General features: G+C 48.1%; 1 protein-coding gene across 1 annotated transcript; it reads right to left on the reverse strand.

The window, feature by feature from the left end:
* Nucleotides 1-5,486: 5,486 nt before the first annotated feature.
* Nucleotides 5,487-26,895, reverse strand: LOC101828788 (cytochrome c oxidase assembly factor 8). The gene is made up of 5 exons (XM_013112217.3): nucleotides 26,665-26,895; nucleotides 16,046-16,243; nucleotides 14,815-14,878; nucleotides 8,101-8,191; nucleotides 5,487-5,785 (listed from the first exon to the last, which is right to left on the reverse strand). The coding sequence occupies exons 1-5, from the start codon at nucleotides 26,776-26,778 to the stop codon at nucleotides 5,683-5,685; spliced, it is 570 nt and encodes a 189-aa protein (XP_012967671.1). The 5' UTR covers nucleotides 26,779-26,895; the 3' UTR covers nucleotides 5,487-5,682.

Consider the following 26,895-nt stretch of genomic DNA (forward strand, 5'->3'; position numbering starts at 1 on the left):
TGAGCCATCTCCGCCCCCTTTTGAGACTTTCTAAGGCAACTACACAATCTAAATATTAAAAAAAAATTTGAGATTTATCAGGGAAGTGCTTTGTAAGGAAATCATTATAAAGCATGTCACTGAGACAGCCTTTATGTTACAGACATGTAAAAGTCCATATGCTGGTGGCACATGTCTACAACCCCAGCATTCTGGAGACAGAAGGCAACTGGAGAGACATGAGCAGTCTGGACTACATAGTAAGCTGGAAGCCCACCAGAGCTACACGGAAAGAGTGTGTTTCAAAAGGCTAATGCTTCAGTATGGGGGGATGACCTGGCAGGTGATGGATTTTGCCACTGGATGCAGTGGTGTGCGTCTGTGGTCCACCACTCCCACAGCAAGATGGGACACAGAAATGTGAGTCAGCTGGGGTTGTGTGTGGGGGGTGAGTACGGCCTGTGCAGTGCAGCAGCACAAACAGAGAGACACAGCCTCGACAAGGAAATAACCAACCTGTAAAGTTGTCCCCTGACTCCATACAAATGTCATGGTATAATGCCTGCACCCTCCCACACCACACATGGCACACACACAAAATAAATTTTAAATTAAAAAAAATTCTAAAGCCCCACCCCTAAACAAAAAAATCTCTAAGTAATACTTTACTAGAATGTGGCTATGAAAGAGACTTAACCTTGATATAACGTGTATTCTCCCTGCCAGCCTGGACCCATAGATGTGTCAGTCCCAAATGAACACACAGGATGCTATATTAATTATAAAGCTGTTGGCTGTTTGCTATGGTTTCTTATTGGCTAGCTCTGACTTAAGTATTAACCCATAATTACTAATATATATATATATATATATATATTTTTTTTTTTTTTTTGGCTTTTCGAGACAGGGTTTCTCTGTGGCTTTGGAGGCTGTCCTGGAACTAGCTCTTGTAGACCAGGCTGGCCTCGAACTCACAGAGATCCACCTGCCTCTGCCTCCCAAGTGCTGGGATTAAAGGCGTGCGCCACCAACGCCCGGCACATATATATATATATATATATATATATATATATATATATATATATACATTTTTTTTTTTTGGCTTTTCCAGACAGGGTTTCTCTGTGGCTTTGGAGGCTGTCCTGAAACTCGCTTGGTAGTCCAGGCTGGTCTCGAACTCACAGAGATTCGCCTGCCTCTGCCTCCCGAGTGCTGGGATTAAAGACCTAATACATATTTTTATAAGGTCTTATCTTACCGAGGATGCCAGACTTGCACCTTCTCCTCCCAGGATCACGTGGCGACTCTCCACTCTTGACTACATTTCCCAGACTAGACTCCCCCTCGACTCCTAGTCCCACCTATCTTGCTTCCCTATTGGCCAACAGTGCTTTATTTATCAACCATTCAAACAAACGTATACACAGGACTTCCCCCATCACCTTGACATGACATTTAAAAAACAAAACAAATGTTATGCTCAAGATAACTGCAATTACAGTTTATTTGCAAGTATTTGTGACTTTAGGAGGCAGAAGCTGAGGTGCTCTGTGAGTCAGAGGCCAGCAGGGTCTACATTTAAAGACCTATCTGGCCAGGTGGTGATGGTGTAATGTAAGCCTTTAATCCCATCACTCAGGAGGCAGAGGTGGGCGGATCTCTGTAAGTTTCAGGACAGTCTAGTCCACAAAGGAAGGTCAAGGACAGCTAGGGCTGAAAAACAAGCAAACAACAACAAAAAGACCCTGTCTTTAAAAAACATAAAGTGTAGCATTTCTCACTGTGGAACTGGGTGCACTTTCTAGGATCAGTTCAACTGTTGGGTTTGAGTGAGCACAGGACAGCAGACAGGCTTCTGAGACAAACCTCACGCTTATCTTTCTGCTGCTGGGACTCTCTCTCCTGTTAATCCTGGAGCATTCATCATCACAAGACCCACAATTGGACAATCTCAGGGGACCTGACCCCCGGGGCAGACGAGAAGACTGAAGTGTGCTCTTGGCACAGACTCCTGCTCATCCCCAGTCCCTGGGGCTGCCTCTCTGTTGACAAAGGCCTTGGCCTGAGGAAAAGATGTTTGCTTCTGCTCTGCTCCTGTATTCCTCCTCTTCCTGTGGGAACACCTGACACAAACGACTCTAGTGAGAAAAGATTTATTCTGGTTCAGGCTTTCAGAAGGGTCACACAGGGGAGGACACGGCACTGCAGGGAAGTACACCCCACGGTGACCGGGAGCAAAGAGTGCAACCAGAGTACTGTTGGCACAAGACACCTCCAAGGATCCGCCTTCATCCCCAACGGTCCAACCCAGAGGAGAGAGGCCATCTGCCGGCCTTGGTAACAGGTTAGCTGAGACTCCCCGCTGGCTGGTGTGAAACGCTCTTCAAAGACAGAGTGGCCCTCAGCCTGGTGCGATGGCACCTCAGTGTCTAAAGGTGCCCACCAAACCTGCCAGCCTGAGAGCCTCTGGGACTGACGGGGTAGAAGAAGACAGTGACTCCTGAAAGCTGTCCTGTGGTCACGCGCACACTCACCACATCGCACACGCACACTCACCACATCGCACACGCACACTCACCACATCGCACACGCACACTCACTCACTTACTCACACACTTATACACGCATATTCACATATTCACACACTCACACACTCACCCGCATCGCACACGCACATTCACACTCACTTACTCACACACTTATACACGCACACTCACCACATCGCACACGCACACTCACACACATCGTACAGGAACACTCACTCACTTACTCACACACTTATACACACACATTCACACACTCACACACTCACACACACTGCACACGAACATTCACACTCACTTACTCACACACTTATACACACACATATTCACACATTCACACACTCACACACTCACACGCATCGCACACGAACATTCACACTCACTTACTCACACACTTTTACACACACACATTCACACACTCACACACACCGCACACGCACACTCACTCACTTACTCACACACTTATACACACACATATTCACACATTCACACACTCACACGCATCACACACGAACATTCACACTCACTTACTCACACACTTTTACACACACACATTCACACACTCACACACACCGCACACGCACACTCACTCACTTACTCACACACTTATACACACATATTCACACATTCACACACTCACACACTCACACACACATCGTACACGCACACTCACTTACTCACACTTATACACACACATTCACACATTCACACACTCACACACACCGCACACGCACACTCACTCACTTACTCACACTTATACACACACACTCACACACATCGCACACGCACACTCACTCACTTACTCACACACTTATACACACATATTCACACATTCACACACTCACACACACCGCACACGCACACTCACTCACTTACTCATACACTTTTACACACACACTCACACACACCACACACGCACACTCACTCACTTACTCACACACTTATACACACACATATTCACACATTCACACACTCACACACATCGCACACGAACATTCACTCACTTACTCATACACTTTTACACGCACACTCACACACATCGCACACGAACATTCACTCACTTACTCACACACTTATACACACACACTCACACACACATCGTACACGAACATTCACTCACTTACTCACACACTTATACACACACATTCACACACTCACACACATCGCACACGAACATTCCCACTCACTTACTCACACACTTATACACGCACACTCACCACACATCGTACACGAACATTCACTCACTTACTCACACACTTATACACACACATATTCACACATTCACACACTCACACACTCACACACATCGCACACGAACATTCACACTCACTTACTCACACACTTATACACACATATTCACACATTCACACACTCACACACACATCGTACATGAACATTCACTCACTTACTCATACACTTTTACACACACACTCACCACACACATCGCACACGAACATTCACACTCACTTACTCACACACTTATACACACACACCACACATATTCACACACTCACACACACATCGTACACGAACATTCACACTCACATTTACTCACACACTTATACACACACATATTCACACATTCACCACACATCGTACACGAACATTCACACTCACATTTACTCACACACTTATACACACACACCACACATATTCACACACTCACCACACACATCGTACACGAACATTCACACTCACTTACTCACACACTTATACACACACACCACACATATTCACACACTCACCACACACATCGTACACGAACATTCACACTCACATTTACTCACACACTTATACACACATATTCACACATTCACACACTCACACACACATCGTACACGAACATTCACACTCACATTTACTCACACACTTATACACACACATATTCACACATTCACACACTCACACACACATCGTACATGAACATTCACTCACTTACTCATACACTTTTACACACACACTCACCACACACATCGTACACGAACATTCACACTCACATTTACTCACACACTTATACACACACATATTCACTCACACACATACTATACACATCACACACTCACACACAATAACTATAAAAAGGAGGAGTAGGGGGCTGGGGTAACGAGTCCCAAGCCCTGTCACCTGTTGCTGAGTCCTGCAAGCAGATGAGGACCTGACAACATTACCATTGGGCCTGATACTTAGGCAAGTGGTAGAGTCGCTGGCCCTCAGCTGCAGGGACCAGGAGTCTGTTTGCAAAGGTCCCTGGTTCTGATGCGACCTCCCCTAACTGACTACAGCTTGCTTTTAGTTTCTCTTCCCTGAAACAAGTGGCTTGGGACCAGTGCCACCCTCATACAATGTATACTCTAGGACGAGTCACCGAGCCATTAGCTGAGGGGCACAGCCCATCTGTCCAACAATATCGGTATCCCTGTCTCAGGATGACATTCTGGGACAGACGATCATCGCGCTGGCGACGTGGGATCTGTGCAGGTTTTGAAGGCCCATCAGTAGCAGCACACAGGGTGACATTAGCTCCCTGCTGCTGACAAACTTCCAGAGACATCAGCACAGAGGAGGAAAGGAAGCGGTCTCACAGGTCCAGGTCACTCGGCCCCGATGCCTTGGCTTGCTGGTCAAGTGCCACCTCGTGTCAAGAAGCAAGTGGCAGAGGAGGCTGTGGCAGCAGGAAGCAGAGAGAGAAAGAAGGGGCTGGACTCCTCCTAGCCCCTACCTACCGAGCCTCTGGGAGACACGCAGTGGGAGACGGCACATCAGTCCACACTCACCACTCCCTCTCTAACTGGGTGATGGTAGCTGCCACGCAGTCTTTGCCAGCTGAGGGGTCATCTCACTTTAAATGGTGACGTCACCTGTCGTCAGCAGGCTTGTGTTTGTGTTTGACTTTACTGTGTCAGGGCTTGGACCCCAGGCTCCCACCCAAAGTCCGCTGAAAGCCACTCCCAGCTTGCACTGGTCTAATTGTTTCAGTGAGACTTTATTCATACTTTGACATGGCTGTACTCTGAATTCAAGACACAGACAGCGCTCATACAGTGTGTCCACGAGAACGAGCCGGCTGGGACGCAGTCAGGAAAGGCAGATCATGGGCCATACCGTGCGTGCACGTGCTCACATGCATGGCGCGGGTGCTGGGGCCCGGCCGGGTGGTCTCCTAACTCGTCGTCTTGTGCCTCTGCCTCAGCCTGCGCCACATCCTCTCCAGTGCCACTTTCCCCATCAAGAATGTGATGGCGAAATTACGCTTGTACCAGTCTCTACAGAGAAGGAGAGGCACCGGTCAGCCACAGGGTCAAACAGCAGCTCCCCGGGGTGTGGTCTAGGCTCCCTACCTCCACCCCAACGGGCCATAAACATCTGTAGCCAGTTTCCTCCGTATGGAGGGTGCTCATCTTCCTCTGGCCTTTACTAAAAGATTCCCAAGATCCTCTCTGAATCCAGGGACATTCTAGATAGCACTGTGGAGACCAGTAACCATGGAACACAGCCTGGCAGGCTTCCTAGGGACGGGAAGGTATCCTGCCTTGGTCTAATTTATACACAGACACCGTGTTCCCCACTAGGAGGCTGCCTGGCCACAAGCCCTGAATCCCTTTTCCCGGACGACAGGTTTGTGTCCTCATACAAAGCGTGGTGGAATCTGTACAAGGGAAACGCTGCCTACAAGCCATTCAACGGGAGTCATTCACTGGTGGCAATTTCAAACCTAATGGCGAAGTCTGGAGAGCTCAATGGACAGAGGACAGGCACATCTTAGCCCTGGTGCAAGCCTCGGGCAGCCCCTGAGCTACTGAACCACTTCTGCTAGGGCTGGATCCACTGAGTTCCTGGATCTCAGTGACGAGGTAAGAGAGGAACCAGAGCCTGGGAGGGACAGCACAGGTCACACAGTGTAAGTCCCCAAGCTCCATCTACACGAGAACTTTACCACTCCCTCGCTGAGGCAGCACTGACACGCCACACCCTGGATAAAGAAAGAGGAAAAGCTTGGGAGAGCGAGAGGGCGCTCCTCCAGGTCTCAGGCCAAGGAGAGACACGCTGTCTCGTGATGTGGATGACCTGACCGACCAGGTAGGTGAAGAGCCTGCTGAGAGCAGCTGTACACGGGGAGCCTGTAGGGGGCAGTCAGGCTCTGACAGACAGGGACACTGCCGCTCATACAGCCTTCACTGTCACCCATATCCTCTCAGGGACTGCCACAACGGCCACACCCAGTCCTCACTGCTATATTTTAAAGCAAATCTCAAGTTGCACCTTAACTTTTACCAGAGACAACCAGAGGCTAAGGTGGTTATTTAAAAATCAGACTGATCAGGCCAAGCATGGTGGCCACTGACGTGGGATGTCCTTCTGTGTGCTGTGAATGCGTTGCTTTGACTGGTTGATAAATAAACCTGATCTGGCCAATGGCCAAGCAGAATATAGCTGGGTGGGAAATCCAAACAGAGTTACAGACAAAAAGAAGCAGAGTCGGGAAGATGCCATGTAGCCACCAAAGGAGTAACAGGCCAGAGCATCACCAGTAAGTCACGGCCATGTGGTGATACAGATTAGTAGGAATGGGTTAATTTATATGTAAAGGCCACTGGCCAAACAATTATAATTAATATTAAGCCTGAGTGATTATTTTATAAGAAGAGGCTGCGGGACTGGGTGGAACAAACAGAAGTTTCAATTTACAGCCCACACCTTTAATCACAGCACTTGGGAAGTGGAGGTAGGCAGACGCTCGGTGAGTTCGAGGCCAGCATGGTCTACATAGTGAGCGAGACCCTTTCTCAAAACACAAAATCAATAATATTAACAAAAGAGCCAAACATGACGACATATGCCTGTAATTCTATCACTCCCAAGGCAGAGGCCTGGTCCACCTAGCAAGTTTCAAGCCAATCAGGCCTATATATGAGACCTTGTCTCAGATTAAATAAATAAATAAATATAATAAAAGGGGGGGGAGAGTCACAATCTCACAGGATGATCAACTAACTCATGGACAAAACCACCTCATCTTTAGATACCCTGTCCAGATATCTGAAGACTCTGTAGAACTCCCAATATTTTGGGTTCAGCTGACATCAGGTTATGGTTTCAAATGTCTTCAGCTTTACATAGCCAAGGGAGACCCGTGAGCTTTCGTGAGCACTGGCACAGACACGGGTGTGCACAGACACGGGGCTGCACAGACACGGGTGTACACTGACACTGTGTTGTCCTCTGCATGTACAGTTCTGGGGAGGCTGCCTGACTCTGCCTTACACTGCACATCCTTGCTGGTCCCTGCATGGCTCTCCTGTGGCCTCTGGTCTCTGCTGACCTCCTCGTTTCCATTCAGGCAATGTCCTGACTGACTGTACACCCCCAAGGAATGACACTTGCTGACCTAAGGGCCGGGGGTGCCATGGGTGCTGAGCACACAGGAAGGCTGACAAGTTCAGCTAAAATGGCAAAAAGTGAAGATCACAAACTCATGCGACCTCCACCTCCAGTGAACACGTGGAAGCTTCAACTAAGGTAAGACAATAAGCAAATGCAGACATGACAGTCTAACTTTCGGGAAGATGCAAACACTTACCGGTTATAACACATGTGCTTCTGAAAATTCTTACTCAGAAACTCCTTATAAAAGTCAGCCATTTCCTCTGCATCCAGTGTTGCTCTCTGACCTGGAAGTAAATTACAACCTAACATAAGAAGTCGCCTGTGATGGTGACTATTTGCAAGCCCAGAGCACAGGTAGAAGTCTAAGGATCAGAAGTCAGAGGCCAGCCTTGGTATAGGAGAGCCTGTCTCAAAACTACAAGCACCAGGGGCCTGGTGCATGGCTCTGTGGGTAACGGCACCTGCTGTCAAGTCTGAAGACCTGAGTTCAATCCCTGGGACCCAGAAGGTAAAAGGAGAAAATTGACTCCCATTAATCATCCTCTGACCTCCACCTACATGCTACAGCATGTGCACACACACACTCACACACACACATACACACACACACTCACACACACACAAAAGTAAAAGGTTTCAAAGATTCTATTTTCTTTTTCAATTATGTATACATCTGTGTATCTATTCACAGGTCTGCGCACAGTGGGTAGGCAGAGTACCTGCACAGACCAGTGGGTGTTAGATGCCCTGGGCAGCTGTGAGCCGCTTGACATGATTGCTGGAAACCAACCTGGGTCCTCTACTAGAACAGAAAGAGCTCTTAAGCATTGAGCCATGGCCCCAGTTACTCCTCTCTGTAGGACCAGACTTCGTGGCACCAGGATGGAGCCCAGGGCAGAGCCACTTTCGGGGAGGCAGTCTTAGCCCATCCATAGAGAAGGGAGTGCTCTCTCCTCCAGCAGCATCTCTGGCCTTTCATGGGGACTGTCCAAACAGAAAGGCTGTTCCCCCGGCAACAGCAGCACAAGCTGTTTCACTGGAGGGACAGGCTCCCCTGCTGGCCGTGTAGACGTAAACTGTGTCCGCCCTCCACCTACTTCCTCATCTGGAGCAAACCATCACCACAGCCCAGCCTCACAGGAGCCTCTCTGAAGCTTGGCAGTAGTTGGAGCTGAGAGGGTACTCTGGACGGCCTTGCCATTGCTGTACTTAGCGCAGACAGGGAAGGGTGAGTGCAGGGCGGAGGCAGGCACAGCTGCCCACACCTGATGCTCTCCTAAGGGGCTCTCAGACAGGTTATAGGGTCACCACGCCCCAACTCCTCAGGTCAACGATGGACAGTAGGAACCTGCCAGGGTTTGCCAAGTCATTCTCGCTCTACTCCCTCTTGTGATAAACATAAAGCAGACTGGGGCAGGAAGAGGGGTGAAGAGAGGGCTGGGGAGCAGGAAGGGAGGAGGAGGGAGGGAGGAGGGGGAAAACTCAATCATTACATCAGTTCTGAAAATGCGTGGGCGTCTCACAAATGCCAGCAGACAAAGTGGCTCTGTCTCCATGGCTCCCTCTTTTCTAGATGCAAACACTTGTGCAATCATGGAAGGGGAGGGGGACGCCTTCCTGATCGTAGTTGACAACTGAAGTCGGGGCTTTCCACTTCCTGCACTTGCAGGCAGCCGGTGAACCCCACACAGCAGTAGAACGTGCAGCGTATCCCGCAAGCAGGTGGCCAGCCGCTCTGCCTAGTCTGCGGTCACATGGCTTCTAGACAGCCCACTTTGCAGTTAAAGGAAGCCTGTAAGGAACCCTTGCTGGACTCACGTTTGCTCCATAAGAACTTCTTAGAGACGGCTCATAGCTACTGCTTGTTTTCTTCTTTACATGTCACAACGGGTGCAACTAGATCCTTCTAGAAAAGGGCTAGGGACTTCAAGCTGCCACCAGCCACCAAAGCAGCTCCAGCAGAACTGAAGGAGAGCTGCCCTGTGAATGCAGACTGCCCCCTTGCTGCCTGAGACGCACTGTTTGTTAGGGCTGGCAGCTTCGTTTTCACACTCGTCATCGTCCATAGGTGTTCTCACCAAGGCAGAGTGGCTGCAGTCTGTTTAAGAGTCCTGATGGCCAATGGCATCTTGGCTATAAACACTGCCCATCTGCCATTCACGGTGAACTGTGTGTGCTTCCTGGACACTGAACCCTTTGTCTGCTCACCCCCTGGGTCTCCTCCATCCCCGGTTCCCATGGCAGCAGCCAGGCTCATTCAATACAACCCCATCTCTGTCTGCTGACCCAAGGCCCAGCATGGCTGGAGCTGGCCTGGGGGCTGGCATCACTGGACAAAGGAATAAGCAGGGCGGCAGAGGGCCAGAGTACACCAGGCAAGAGAAGGGCAGGAAGGAATCCTAGAGTGGTCCTGCCCCCACTGCCCGAGCACGGCCACGGCCAGGGCCCTGCTCCCCATGCCCAGCTCCTCGGCGTCCACTGAGCTGTTCAGCCAGCGCCTGCTGGAAGTCCCCCCACAGGAGCCCCCGCTGTTCAATGCTTTCAGCCCCGTGCTGCTGCTGTTTGGGTCTAGAATGCCTCCTGTGTCCTACAAGGCACAAGGCGTGGAGTCAAATAGGAGGCTCCTGGGTCACTATGTGTGCTTTCAAGGGGGATTGTGGGACCTGGGTCCTATCCATTTACAGAACTGGTTTGTTTTTTTTTAAATATACAATTTATTTTTTATTTTATGTTCCCTGGTGTTTCGCTTGCATGTATGTCTGTGTGAGGGTATCAGAAACTGGAGTTACAGACAGTTGTGAGCTGTCATGTAGGTACCGAGAATTGAACCCAGGTCTTCTGAAAGAGCAGCCAGTGCTCTTAACCACTGAGCCATTTCTCCAGCCCCATGATTTTGTTATTGCTGGTTGTTTTTCAAAACAGGATTTCTCTGTGTCTGTGTAGACCAGGCTAACCTTGAACTCACAGAGATCCGCCTGCTTCTGCCTCCCAAGCGCTGGGATTAAAGGCGTGCGCCACCATCGTCTGGCTCAGCCTGACTTTCTACCACTAGAAAGGTTAGCTTTAACTCTGAAGTCTATCAGTAACTGACGCCCAATAATAAAAAAAATATTTGGAATGTGTATTCTAAGAGGAATAAATCTAATTTTTTTCTTTTACATCAAAATCAATTCGTTTTTCCAATATAACTTCCTAGACAAAACTCTGACTGAAGCTCCAGGGGGGTCTCCACAGAGCCCGACATGTTAAGTGTTTCTCAGCACATGTGTGTTCTCTCAGCCACTGTGTCCCCCTCCCCATTTCAACCCCCTCAGCCTGGTAACTCTTTGCCTAACCTCAACAGAACATGCTTTTAAGCATTTCTACATTATGGAGGCTGTGTCTAGCTAGCTGACAAGAACTCCCCAGGACTCTTGTTGTGCTGAGGAACTTGACATCCACGCTCAGCAGTTTCCAGGAACACTTTATTAACCATGCCGCTCCCACCCAACTGGGATTTGTGTCCTCCACATGGCTCTAAAGACTGTCAGAGTGGTGACTCTGTACTGTCTGTCCCTCTCCATAGACAGTCTGTCTTTTTCATTGCCAAGTTAATTATAAGTGTTACATAAGGCCAGTCTTTCAGTACATAGCAGAGTCACTAAGAAGACTGTCATATTCACAGGGGTCAAAACAACTCTCCTGTTAGAAGAGCGGCCAATCTCTACCATAATACCACAGCATGAGCCGACCCGGTGCCACCATCTGGTAGACCAGACACCCCTTATGGAGACAACACACGCACACACATGGCCAGCTCTCTCTCTCTCTATCTCACACACGCACGTGCACGCACACACACGGACAGCACACACACACACTCTCTCTCACACACACGGACAGCACACACACACTCTCTCACACACATACACACACATACATGCACACACAAATACACATACACCCTCTCTCACACACAACACTCTCTCATACACGCACGCACACATGTGCACGCACACGCATGCGCGCACACACACACACACACACACACACACACACACACACACCTAGCAGAGGCTGCACTGAGAACTGCCGAGATCAGCAGGGTCTTGTGGCTGCCGTGGGTAGAGCCCAGCCTTTCTCACTGTGTGGTCTCGGGTTGGGCACTCACCCTAGTTAAGCCTCAGGTTCATCACGCATTATTTGGTCTTTGTGGCTGATACATGGAAAGGACTCAGAACAGTGGCTGGCACTCCATCAGGACCAAACTGACCACCATCCATTCCCACACTGAGTGTTGGGCACAGCATCCTCCTCTGTTGTGGACCCGCTAAGACACTGGTTGTCAGCACAGAGCAATAGAAGGGGGCTAGCACCCAGACTACTGCTCCTGAGCCCTTCTCCTGAGGAAACCAGGACAGCTAGGGATCAGCAGAGAGTGAGGGCACTTTGAACCCAATGACAGACTCAGCTTTGGAATTAATGGCTCTGGATTATCCATTAGAATATCTTGACAGTAGGCATCTACTTAACAAACAGTAAGGAATATTAGTAAGGTCTAACTTCAACACTAAGAGAAAATGGCCAACGCTGTTTTGAGTAAAAGAAATGGCAACTCAGGTATGGTGGCAACCTTGGTTAATTCCTGTACTGGGGAAGCTGGACAGAACTCAGGGTCAGCCCCAGCTACACAGTGAGACTTTGTCTCAAAAACCCAAAAGCCAAACAAACAAAAAGGAGACAAGCAAATCCAGCAGCCTGCATCTATTTTCCTGTCCTAGGAGACGGACAAGGACCAAGTGGTGAGGCAGCAGGCCTGCCCTGTGGTCACAGGGTCCAAAGCCTGTGACGAGGGCTGGGCATGATGGCCACACCTTTAATGCCAGCATTTTGGATCTCTGAGTTCAAGACTAGCCAGGGCTACATAGTGAGACATAGTTTCAACAACAACAACAACAACACAAGTCCACAAAGGGGGAGTACCAGGTATGAATTTTCGGCAGAATAGTCTAGCTATAAAGCAAAGAATGGATTTAAAGCAGGGATTGACAAGCCGGGCGTCTCAACAAAACAAATAAAAAGACCAGAAGCTGGGGAAGACTGAGACACTGCAGTGGACAGAGAATTAACAGGGGTCTAACTTCAATGCTTACAAGACAGGGATGCAAAGTGTTGGGAAACGCACAGTTCAATTGGCCTGACTTAGAAGAAGGTTAACAAACTGCTCTTCTCTTTCTGGCTTGAGAACTGACTCAGGAATCCAGGAGAGCTGGGAAGGTGGGAGGCTGGGTGATGGGGACGTCTTCTGCACGTATGTTTCTCTTACTGGTTGATGAATAAAGCACGGTGGCCAATGAGGCAGGATGGTAGGTGGGACTAGGAGACAAGGAGGATTCTGAGAAACATAGGCAGGGTCAGTTACTGTAGGAGGAAACAGCACTCTGCCATTAGCCATGTGGCATATTAGAGGCGCATACAGATGAGGTAATAAAAGGGCGGTTTACTGCACCACTAACCACACCCACTTTAGGCATGACTAAAGACGTATACGGACGTAGTCGGTGAACTATGCCACTTTTGGGCATGGCTAGGGGCGTGTATGGAGGAAGGAATAAAAGACTGAACAGCAGAACCTCTCGCCCTCTTTTTGGCTTCCAGTTCGGGGGCAGAAAAATACTCAGCTCATCTGGGTTACTTGTTTTTCTCTTGTGAGCAATTTCTACACTAAATACTTACTTATATTTTCAATAAGTGTGCCGTTTATCGTTGCAGCATCAAGTTACCATGTAGGACATGAGAGGAATAACAGGTCTAGACCCTTTCTCCGGTAAGAGAAGGCCATATGGAAATACTTAGATTATTAGAAGTGGGTTAATAATTTAGACAGAACTAGACAATAAGAAGCCATAGCCAGGGGCTGGAAGGATGGCTCAGAGGTTAAGAGCACTGGCTGTTCTTCCATTGGTCCTGAGTTCAATTCCCAGCAACCACATGGTGGCTCACAATCATCTGTAATGAGATCTGGTGCCCTCTTCTGGCCTGCAGGCATACATGCACACAGAACACATAATAAATCTTAAAAAAAAAAAAAAAGAAGAAGAAGCAGCCATACCTAGCGGCCAACATTTAATAATTAATATAGCATCTGTGCGTTTATTTGGGGGACAAGGACTACGGACCTGCTGGGCCAGAAAACTCATGCTTACAGTTGGAGATTACAGAGGCCTTGGCTTGAAGTCACCCTTCAGCAGGATGAAGGGCTGTGCTGTCGATGGCTGAGGATTTACCTAGAATGCTCAAGGCCCTGGATTCCACTTCCGGTACCATACAGAAAAAGGAAATCAATGGAAAGAGGAGGCCCTAAAGTCTGAGAGGCTGTGGTACCCCTGAAGGAGGGAGACAGAGGAGGGGGCCAGGAGCCTGTGGGAACCATGATGGTACACACACTCAGGAAAAGACGTCTCCTCAGGCGAGAGACAGAAAGGAAAGACACAGAGGTTGTCTGTCCCTCCACTTCCCTGTTTGGTTGGAATCTCAAGCTCACCCCTGCATGAAAGCCCCCTCCCTCCAAACCCCATCCACTCAGAGACTCTCCCAACAAAGGGAAGGCACCAAAGGCTTCCTTCCCTGAGGTTGCCAGCTGCCCCAGTGCCTGCCTAAAGCGGTTAGCTTTTGACCACACTTGGACACAAACCCAGCTGGGGGCGGACACGTCATCACCCCTTGCCTACAACCTATATAAACTCCCTACTTTAGTTCAGGCGTGTGACTTCTCTGGCCTCAAGCTCTGGAACTGGAGAATCTTCCTGGGAATTGCTTTGTTCATATAAACCTGTTGTCCTACTTTTTCAGTTCAGCTTGATCTGGCTTACTGCATCGGCAAAGAAACCTATTTCTTCAGACATTAACACAGCACACACATACTGACCTGATTCGGTTCGCAGGCCCAAGCCTTTAGCTTGCAGTCTTGAGTAAATGAATTCTTCTTTTTCCTGCAAGACGACCATCAAAACTCTCTTAGCCAGATGAGCTTGGGGAGTGGAGACAAGGGGAGCAGGAAGTCAAGGTCATTCTCAGCTATGAGACTGAGCCCACCATGCCTACATGAGACCCTGTCTAAAACATCAAAGTGAGGAAAAAATTAAAACTCAACAAACAACTCTCTTCTCTGCAGGAGTGGTGGTACATGTCTATAACCCAGCTCCTCAGGAGGTGAGGCACCATGGGCAATTTAACATGACTCCATCTCTAGGTAACATTAAGACGGGCTGGAATTGTAGCTTACTAGTAGAACACCTACCTAGTGCAAAGTCCTAGGTTTAATACTCAGCACCAAAAACAAAAGGAGAGAGAGAATGGTCTTCTCTAGCTTCCTACTTCTCTCAGTTAGAGCCCAATGCTGGGAAACACCACACCTCAAAGCCTGCTTTTTAAAAGATTTATTTTATGTATGTATGAGTGTCTGCTTGTATGTCTGTGTATATATAGCATTGTATGCACAGTGCCTGAGGAGTCCAAAAGGGGGCACTGTATCCCTGGAACAAGAATTACAGCTGGTGCTGGGCAGTGGTGATGGATACCGTTAGTCCCAGCAACTCAGAGGCAGACAGACGGATCTCTGTGAATTCAAGGCCAGCCTGGTCTACAAAGTGAGTTCCAGGACAGCCAGGTCGACACAGAGAAACTCTGTCTCAAAACATATAAACAAAAACAAAAAACCTTGAACTCTCATAAGTGACGACCTAAGACAGTGACTTTGTGTAAACAGAAACACCATTGAGGACAGGAACTAGTCCTGGCCCCTTGTTACTTCTCTTCCCACAAAATCCAAACTCTGTGACTTATGATGGCCAAGGTTTCTTCCATACAACTGCATGATGGTTTGAAACAATCCTTTGATCTTCTAAAGACTTCTGTTTTATTTTGAGACAGGGTCTCACTATGTATCTCAAGACCAGGCTGACCTTGAACTAGAGATCCTCCCGCCCTTGATGCCCAAATTCTGTGCATCACAAGACCAGGCTGCTAAACACTCTATTAAGAAAAGACAAACCATTCTATATATTCACACAAACCCCAAACAGAACAGCAACAATGTAAATGCTGTGTGTATTGTGGCTGAGTGTATTGTTCTTCACAGATATGAGTTCCACACTTACCTTTCTAAAAGTCAAGTTCTGGTTCGCCCAGAACTGCTGGTTCCATTCTTGTGTTTCTTGTCTCAATTCTCTCAGCCTTTGCTCCAAGGGGGACTCGTCTTCAGGAGCATGAAAATGAACTGGGCGAAGGTTTGAGTATTTATCTGGGGGTCCTATCCAATCATGGCAAGAATGTCTTGGAGGGCAGAATCTTGAGACCTTTAATGAAATGCATGGGATTAGCATTCAACTAAACCCGACCCCGGGTTACAAAACCTGACCCTGGTGTTACAAAAATTAACAATCAGTCGTTATTCAGGACCCTCATCTTATTCTGTGAAAGACTACAATGTAATCATTTTCCTAACTTTGTTTTGTTTTCCTTTTTGGTTTGGTCAGACAGGATCTAACTATGGCCTCAGCCTCCCAAGTGCTGGTATTACAGGCAGACACTAACACACCTGGCTTAAAAACATTAATGCCATTATACTGTTCACCAAATGATGCTGAAACAGTTCTACATCCTGACAGAGGAGGTGGCCAGGCTTAGCAGGCAGTCTGTAACTCCAGCTAGAAAGCTGACGCAGGATCACTGTTTGAAGCTAGCATGGAAAATCTGGTAAACTGTACCTCAAAATTACAAGTGTAAGCCAGGCGTTGATGGCTCACGCCTTTAATCCCAGCACTTGGGAGGCAGAGGCAGGTGAATCTCTGTGAGTTCGAGACCAGCCTGGTCTACCGAGCAAGTTCCAGGACAGTCTCCAAAGCAATACAGAGAAACCCTGCCTCGAAAAAAAAAATTACAAGTGTAGATAAAGGGACTAAGAATGTAGCTCAGTAGTAACAGTTTGCCTAGCACTCCCAAGGCTCTTGGTTCTATCCCCAGGACATCTAAAAAATATTGAATGTGTATGCTCGAGCATATGCACTTTGGTCTTCTGAAGACACTACTGAGGCCAAGTGATGGTGGCACATGCCCTTAATCTCATATTCAGGAGGCAGAAGCAGGCAGATTTCTGAATTCTAGGTCAGTCTGGTCTACAGAGTGTGTTCCAGGACAGCTACAGCTACACACAGAGAAACCCTATTTCAAAAGACAAAACAAACAATAAAAAAAGATAATGAAAAACAATCTTTTAAGACTGGGTGTGGGGCATACATAGTTTATGCCTCTCAGGAGGCAGAAGCAGACAGATATATGAGTCTGAGCTTTATAATGAGTTCCAGAATATTCAGGGCTATATAGTGAGACCCTGTCAAAATCATAAATGGCGGCTGGAGAGACGGCTCAGAAATTAAAAAGTGCTTGCTGCTCTTTTAGATGACCCAGCAACATCATTTTCTGGTTCACAGTCATCTATAACTCCAGCTCCAAGGGAGCCAGATACCCTCTTCAGGCCTCAGCAGACAAGCACATGCCACATAACGTTTATTCACTAATAGGTTTTTCTGCCATGCCACCCCCTGACCAAGCAAGTTTCTTCACTTGCGCAGTAAGCCAGATCAAGCTGAATTGAAAAAGTATAGCAACAGGTATATTGAACAAAGCAACCCGGGAAGGTTCTCCAGTTCCAGAGATCAAGGCCAGAGAAGCCAAGCACCTGAACTAAGGTAGGGAGATTTTATAGATTGTAGGCAAGGAGGGATGACACATTCACCACAGCTGGGTTTGTGCCCAAGTAAAAGCTGAGCTTTTAAATGCAAACTTGAGCATCTGGCAACTTCAGGATGCAGCAATAACCACCAAGAATACAGAACTGAGCTTTTGGTGCCTTCGTTTGTTCAGAGACTCTGAGTGGGCGAGGTGTAGAGGTAGGGGTAGGAAAGGGGGGGGGGGGGACTTCCCAAACTGTGCAGGGGGAGCAAAGGCTCTAACCAAATATTCATATACACATGAACATAAATAAATCCTTCAAAATATTTTTTAAAGTCAGCATTTAATTATATGCTTGTTAGGTCTAATTTATATGTTTATCATAATATCACATATCCTTTATTTTTAATTTATGGGCATCGCCCCCCAATATCAATCATCTTAAAACAAAGGCTTGGGGCTGGAGAGATGGCTCAAAGGGTAAGAGCACTGGCTGCTCTTCCCAGAGATTCTGAGTTCAATTCCCAGCAACCACATGGCAGCTCACAACCATCTGTAATGAGATCTGGTGCCCTCTTCTGGCCTGCAGGCTTACTTACATGCAGGCAGAACATTGTATACATAATAAATAAATCTTTAACAACAACAACAACAACAAAAAAGGCTCTTCCTGCAAGTTCAAAATCAAGTCAGGGAAAATGGGGACACAGCTCAGCAAGGCTTCACACATGCTGGGCAAGCAGTCTGCCCCAAGGAGCCACACCCCAGCCCTCTGAAGCTTTTCCTATTTATTTATTCATTTTTGTAACTGTGAAGATTGAAACCAGACCTCACGCAAGTGCTTTGCTACATATTTTTAATAGACAAATAGAAAAGGATGCTCTGGGCACTGGGCATAGTGACCCCTGCCTGGGGAGGCAAGGCAGACGCCTACTTAGCCCTCTAAGGAAGCCCCATCACCACGGGAGCACTCTGTCCACACTGCCCCCACCCGGTCCCCACCCTGTCACCCTGCACCACTGCCCACAGCCAAAGCAATCGCTAATGCTTTCTTTGAAAAGGCTGCAGCGAGGCTGGAGATGGCCCCGTGGTTAACAGCACTTGGTGCTCCCACACGGAACCCAAGTCCAGTTCCGCATATTCCAGGCAGATCTGACACCTCTGGCCTCTGTGGGTACCTGCACTGTTCTACATATGCCCATAGTTGCACACACACCTCCTAACCCAAAATAAAAACATTTCTAAGTTTATTTTTAATATTTTTATTTACTTATTGTGTACAGCCTTCTGCCTATAGGCCAGCAGAGGTTACCAGATCTCATTCAAGGTGGTTGTGAGCCACCATGTGGTTGCCGGGAATTGAACTCAGGACCTCTGGAAGAACAGTCAGTGCTCTTAGCCGCTGAGCCATCTCTCCAGCCCTTTTAAGTTTATTTTTGTGTACAGTGTTTTACCAGCATGTATACACCTAGTACCTGTGGAGGCCAGAAGAGAGTGTCAGATTCTCTGGAAGGGGAGTTATAGAGGGTTATGAGCAGCTATGTAGGTGTTAAGAATTGAACCTGGCCGGGCATTGGTGGCTCACACCTTTAGTCCCAGCACTCGGGAGGCAGAGGCAGGCGGATCTCTGTGAGTTCAAGACCAGCCTGGTCTACAGGGCGAGTTCCAAGATAGCCTCCAAAGCCACAGAGAAACCCTGACTCAAAAAACCAACAACAACAACAAAAAAGAGTTGAACCTGGGTCCTTGGTAAGAGTAGCCAGTGTTCTTAATGACTAAGCCACCTCGATAACCATAATAAATAATTCTCTTTATTGTTTTTATGGAGCTGGTATCAAACTCTGGACCCTACCCATTCAAGGCACACACTCTCTCACTGAGTCACAGTCCCAGGCCCCAGTGGCTTACCTTTGTGTGTGTGTACTTGTTATGGTGGCTGTGTACAGTCGAGGTGCGGGCACCGTGCCTATGTCACTGAGCCATCATCTCCCTCCCAGGGCTAACTTGTACAGACCACTCCACCACATGTGGCAGCTTTGGATGTGGTGGCATCAACATGATCTACGTCAAGTGTCTTCCTTCATCACTTTGCGTATCTTTATTATTGGAAGTAGGGCCTCTCAGGAAACCTGAAACTCATCAAATGGCCAAGCTGGCTGCCCAGCCAACAAGCTTCATGGATCTGCCTGTTCCCATTCACCACCAGGATAGAGACACACTGGGTTTTCACATGGGTGCTAAGGATCCAAACCTAAGTCTCACTGCATGTGTGGCACACACTTGACAATTAAGCCATCTCTCTAGCGTTCCGAAGGCTTATTTCCCCCTTTCTTCAAATGTTGGTGTATGTGGTATGTGTACATGTAACACGTGTGCATTGTGCATGCGGAGGTCCAAGGTTAGCTCTGGGTGTTGTCCCTTGTCGCTCTCTACTTGTATGCTGAACTTGAAGGCCAGTTTCAGCTTACTCCAGGGCTCTGTCTGCTTCCCGCATGCTGGGATCACAACAGGCAGTCACACTCGCTCTCATGTACAGGAATCCTCAGGCTTACAACGACTACCCGCCGCACATGGCAATTGCGGGGGAAATAGAGCATGCTTAGAAGCCCTGAGTGAGCCAAAAGTGGAGCGCGCTCTTCACATCTCAGGTTCTTGGGACCCCAAGGGGTTAGCTCTGGAGTTTCTGAAGCTACCCACAAAGGCCCAAACGCTGGGATTGCAGGCACGTAGGCGGGCCTGGGGTCCTGAGTGCGAACTTCTCAGGAAGGGGAAGACGCAGAGGCAGGCAGGCCAGTGCTAGCGGGAGCAGGGGAGAGAGCAAGGGACTCGTGAAGTGCGAACGGCCACTGCTGCTGGACCGCTGGGGACTTCAGAGACCCAGCACAGTCATACCCACCGCCCATGCTGCCCCTCAACTGCCTGGCCTTTCTGCACTTCTGCGTATAGCTTCAAAGCCTACAAGGAGCATTTTCACTGGGTAGACACACGTTCTTTTTCTTCTTAGACTTCATCCGCAGCAGGAGATGCTGAAAGAGCACCCCATGTGCACCTTTAATCCCAGTACTCAGGAGGCAGAGGCAAGAATTCCAGGCCAGCCCGATCTACATAGCTAGTTCCAGGCCAGCTAAGGATGCACAATGAGACACCGTCTCAAAAACAAATAGGGGGTGGCCCCAGTAAGCACTCTTCCTAACTGCCGTGCGCAGCACGGTGAGCCCAGGAGAGGCCAGCAGAGCAGGGGTCTCTTCAGACAATCTACTGGTGTCAGACCACCTGCTTCCACAGATGAACCTGGGTAAGGAAAGTTCCAGTCACTCTGCTTTGCATAATAACTTGAGAGATGCTTATCTTTGGCTATGATGGGTTAATTCCTCTGCTTTTGCTACATGAAAATACTTTGTGTCTTTGTTCACTAAGCAGGTGCTATTAGGAAAGAAAGCAAGAGGCTTGGGGGAGGGAATAAACCCTTCTGTAAAAGAAGCCTCCCTTTGTAGAGTGAATAATTACTGTAATTTAAGTTCTTATAATGTAAGAAAATAATGCCTGGCTTCCTGAAACGTGGACAGGAGGGCCATGTGTGGGAAGGGAGACTCCTTGTGGGCCACGTACCCTGCAGGGAGTCAGACAAGAATCCCTGCCTGTCGAGAGAGAGGCAGTTAGCCTGCCTGTCCTACCCTGCTTCCAGGCCCCTCCTTCCAGGCAGTGTTGCAGTCCAGAGCCACAGTGGGAGATGGGACAACAGGAGTGTGCATACTTGCCAGAGGCGGAATGCTTTACAAGGCTCCTCTGAGATGAGAGCTCAAAGCCTTCACTGGATTTGGGACCCCCAGTCCCCTACTGCATGAAGAAAGGTGCTACATAAACCCCAAACCAAATTCAGCTAACACAGACTATCCCGTGAGGCACTCAAAGCTTTAATTCTAGGAAAAGCAACAGTCACAGACTCTCCTGCTATCGGGGTGTCGTCTGCAAGACAAAGCATACACTAGGACCATAGTAGGCGTCTCCTCCCTCCAGTCCTCCATGGCTTCTGCTTTATTATCTTTGTCTTTCCTACCATCCCAGGATCCAAAGTCTGCTTCGCAGGTGGGCACTGCAGTGCTGTGTCTTAGGGTTACTGTCATAAAACACCACGACCAAAATCAATTTGGGTTTAATCCACTCACAGTCCCATAGAGCAGTTCAGTATCAACAAAGTGAGGGCAGAAACCAGGAGCCCAGAGGCAGGAGCTGATGCACAGGTCACAGAGGGGAGCTGCTCACTGGCTTGCTCCCCATGGCTGCTCAATCTGCTTTCTTACAGAACCCAGGACCATCAACCCAGAGATGGCCCCACCTACAATGGGCTGGGTCCTCCCCATCAACCACTAGCTGAGAAAATGCCTACAAGCTGGCCTACAGCCTGATCTTATGGAGGCATTTTCTCAACTGAGGTTCCCTCCTGTCATTTGACTTTAGATTGTACCAAGTTGACATAAAACCATTCAGCACACTGCCTAAGGATCTTATCTGTGGCTTTTTCTAACTCCTAATTCCTCTTAAAAGTTTACAGTACTCTGACAGTAAGCTGCTCAAGGGGCCCAGTCTCAAGCTACAGATTTAGAAAACTCCTTATGCATTCTCTCGAGGTGGGCAAGTGGCAGCTAGAGTAACATAGTAAGGTTTTTAGGAAACCACATTTTCAGGGGGAGTCAGCCTGTTTTCCTTCACGGCCACCTACAAACACTGAGGAGCATGAATTACCATATGAACTCTGCCCGCAGTCACCTGTGAGTGCCTCAGGGACCCACCCAGGAAACGACAGCCATCACTAGACACATGGCTCCACTGATGCTTTCAAAACTGCAGAGGTGGCTCCTTCAAGGGCCTGTCTGTGTCCCTGTGCAGTACTTCAAGTTGTTTGTTGCTGCCTCTAAAACACTATAAATGGCCTGTGCTTTGAAAAGTCAGGCCCAAAGGTTCAGAATGTTCTTCTAGTTGCAGAAAAGCTTAAACCACAATAAACAACCCCCGAGTCAGAAAGGGCAGGCTCCTGCTCTTTTTTTTTTTTTCTTTTTGAGCCACAGTTTCTCTCTGTAGTCCCAGCTGTCCTGGCACTCGCTCTGTAGACCAGGTTGGCCTTGAGCTCATGATGGCCTCTGCCTCCTGAGAGCTGGGATTAAAGGCATGCACTACCACTCACCAGCAACATTTATGACGTTAAAAGTGGCCTTTTTTTCCTGAAAAGGATTTCATATAGCCTCAGAATTCTATGTATCTGAGGTTAGCTTTGAATTGTTTCTCCCACTTTAGCTTCCCGAGCAATACGGATAAGGGCATGAGCCACTGTGCGTGACTGACAAACGTTTCTGAGGAACGGCACAGCAGTGAACGGCACAGCAGCGGTGGCATATCACATCAGGAGGCCATGGGTCAGGGAGTGACAACAGGCCTGTGCAGTACACAATTATTTGTTTTCTTTTGTAAATGATGAAAGTGTAAATGTCCTCTATTTCACTAAACTGTTATCCTTTGGCTGCAATGATGGCTTGGTGGTGAAGATTAGCTACTCTTCCAGAAGACCTAAGCTCAATTCCCAGCACTGGCATGGGGAGGGTTGGGGGCCCGCTCAGGTAGTCTGAATGTAATTGGCCCCCATAATCTCATAAAGAGTGGCACTATGGGAGGTGTGGCTTTGCTGGAGTGGGTGTGGCCTTGATGGAGGAAGTGTGTCATTGTGAAGGCGGACTTTGAGGTCTCATATATATGTATGTATATGTATGTGTATATACATGTGTGACCCAAGCCACCTCCAGTATCTGAGTCCACTTCCTGTTGCCTGCACAAGATATAGAACTCTCAGCTACCTCTCCAGCACCATGTCTGCCTGTATGCCACATGATGAGAATAAGCTGAACCTCTGAACTGTAAGCCACCCTATTAAATGTTTTCCTTTATAAGAATTGCCATGGGGGCTGGAGAGATGGCTCAGAGGTTAAGAGCACTGACTGCTCTTCCAGAGGTCATGAGTTCAATTCCCAGCAACCACATGGTGGCTCACAGCCATCTCTAATGAGATCTGGTGCCCTCTTCTGGCGTGCAGACAGACATGCAGGTAGAACACTGTATATAATAAACAAATAAATCTTTAAAAATTCTTTAAAAAAAAGAGTTGCAATGGTCATGGTTTCTCTTTACAGCAATAGAGACCATAACTAAGACAGGGGCTGACTGTCATCTTCAACTCCAGTTCCAGACGATCCAACACACTATTCTAGCCTCTGCAAACCCCACATGCTCAGATACACACACAGGTAAAACACTTATACACACAAAATTACCTTCTAGCAGGGCGTGGGTGGCGGGCATCTTTACTACCACCACTCAGGAGGCAGAGGCAGGTGGCCAGCCTGATCAACATAGCCAGTTCCAGGACTACACAGAGACACATGTCTCAGAAAAATATAAAGACAAAAGCAAACTAACAAACAAAACTCAAAACTGGAAACAACAACAACAATCCCCCTTAAAAATAACTGGGACTGCAGATGTGACTGAGGCCCTAGCCCTGAGTAACCCCTTCTGGTGGACACCATAGCCCCAGAACTGGGAAGGTGAGGCAGAGAGGAGAAGGTCAAGGTCATCCTCAGCTACATAGCAAGTCTGAGGGCAACCTGGGAAACATAGACTGTGTCAAAGACAAAATTAAAGGGCAACTAATGCAAACAGACCAGAAACAAAGTTATGTAGGTACTAAACGTAAAAGAAAAATATGCAAAATAAGCCAGTATAGGATTTAATTGCTTGAAAAAAAGACTTGCAATGTTCCTTTTTTTTTTCCCCTTTAAAATTTATGATGCATATAGTGTTCTGCCCCCATGTATTCCTGCACGCCAGAAGAGGGCACCAGATCTCATTACAAAAAGCTGTGAATCACTATGTGGTTGCTGGGAGTTGAACTCAGGACTCTGGAAGAGCAGTGCTCTTAACCTCTGAGCCATCTCTCCAGCCCATGCAATGTTCCTTTTTAAAAATGTTTTTTTTGTTTTTATTTTTCTGAGACAGGGTTTCTCTGTATTGTTTTGGAGGCTACCCTAGAACTTGCTCATAGACCAGGCTGGCCTGGAACTCAGAGATCCGCCTGCCTCTGCCTCCCAAGTGCTGGGATTAATGGCATGTGCCACCAACGCCCGGCTTTAAAAATTTTTTTTCGGGGTGGTGGTACATGCCTTTAATCTTGGCACTCAGGAGGCAGAGGCAGGCAGATCTCTGTGAGCGCCAAAGCTACACTGAAAAACTCTTTTTTAGGGTTTTTTCTTTATTTTTTTTGGAGGGGGGCGGTTTTGAGTCAGGGTTTCTCGGTAAAACAGTCCTGGCTATCCTGGAACTCTGTACACCAAGCTGGCTCAAATTCACCTGCCTCTGCCTCCCAAGTGCAGGGATTAAAGGCATGTGCTATCACGCCGGTTTTAATGTTACTTTTCTTTTTTTTTAAGATTTATTTATTTATTACATATACAGTGCTCTGCCCACATACCCGCAGAGGGCACTAGATTGAATTGTAGATGGTTGTGTGCCACCATGTGGTTGCCGGAAATTGAACTCAGGACCTCTGGAAGAACAGTCAACGCTCTCAACTTCTGAGCCACCTCTCCAGCCGGTTAATGTTACTTTTTTAGACTTGCTTATTTACAAAGGATCTTTACAAAGTAACAATCATCTTACAATCATTTGATAGCTCAGGAAACAAGAAACAAAGTAACATATAAGTTTCCCCTAGGCAAAACTGTTTCCTTTGTGCCACTTAATATTTATCACAATTGGACATTTAGATACTAAATGTAGCCAGTGTCGCATTTCAAAAGTGCTGGCTTGTAGCCAGCTCCCTTAGCCACAGTCATCCCCACTGCTGTCTTCCAAAGGGTGAGTAGCACCGGCTTGCCACTTGGACTACAAAAGGTTGAGTGTTATCCTGAGGACGCAGACTCTGGGTAAGATTTACTTTTTGTTTGTTTTGTTTGAGACAGTGTCTCACTTGGTTGCCTTGGCTCCAAGTTGCTATGGAGCTGACCTTGCTATGCAGACCAGCCTGCCTTGGGAGGTAAAGGCGTTCAGCCCCCACACCCCCAGCAAGACTCTTCAAAGATTACTCCTTCTTGGTCTTTTTTCCAGGGTTAGTTCACCAAATAGGCTAGGGAAGGTCATGCAAGGGCTCAGAGGTGAAAAACATTTCATGAGAAAGCGTGAGTTCACTCCTGGAAGGAGTGAAATGTCTCCAGAAAGCTGTACTCTGAACTCCACAGCAAGCATCTCTCTCTCTCTCTCTCTCTCTCTCTCTCTCTCTCTCTCTCTCTCTCTCTCTCTCTCTCTAATGATTGAATGTAAAGGAAAATTCTCACCCTGAGAAAGCTCTTGGCTGAGTTACATTTTTCCCTCCCAAAACATGTTCAGACACCTGTTTTGTTTTTTTCTGCCCAAGGACTAAAATTCCATTTTCTAGAGACAGAAATGAAGGCTTGTTTGTTTCTTCTGCCAGGGAACCGAGCCAGAAACCAGGAGCCCAGGCAACAAATCTTCACTGTAGACTGGACAGGACTTCAAAGCTGTAGTTATAATAAAAGTGTGCTGACAGACACAGCGTCACAGAAATGAAAGTTCACACAGCAGGCACATTTTGCAATTCTTAATTATCTCCCTTTTGTTTCTGGCCTGCCTTAATTATCGCTTAAACAAACCTCGCCAGTCTCTGTCATTAGCCTGATGACACACGAAGTGTTGGTACCCACGTGCCCTGTTTACTGTTGTATCTGAAATCTTAGTCGACATTTCCATCTGACTGACAGGCTCCCTCTGCCGTTACGAGCATATTCACAAACAACGTGAAGTCTACAGAACGCTAGTCTCCCTTAACGAAGCGAAAACGAGGAACTGCACACTTCAGGAGCCGAGCAGACAGACGCAAACAGTAATTAGCTCGGGGATAAGCAGGCTTCGCCCTCTCCCTAGCAGCCCGCGGGGTCGGCTCCGCCGCCTCCCTCCCTGCCAGCGTCCCGGGCGTCCGGCTTACCGCAGCATCCCTGCGCTCCGCACGGCGTTCCCGGGCCAGCCGGCCAACGCCGCCGGAGAAGGAACGGCCGACGAGCGGGCGAAGGGCTTTGCTTCCGGGCCGCAGAGCCGCCATGGCCCGCGCGCAGCGCACTGCGCGACGCACGGCAGAATCGCGACGGCGGGAGGGCCGGCTTTACGGCAGTGTCGCGCAGGCCGCGGCGACGCGCGGCGAGGCCGACCGTGCACGTTC

The sequence above is a fragment of the Mesocricetus auratus genome, unplaced genomic scaffold (assembly GCF_017639785.1).
Source record: "Mesocricetus auratus isolate SY011 unplaced genomic scaffold, BCM_Maur_2.0 Super-Scaffold_15014, whole genome shotgun sequence".
Lineage (NCBI taxonomy): Eukaryota > Metazoa > Chordata > Mammalia > Rodentia > Cricetidae > Mesocricetus > Mesocricetus auratus.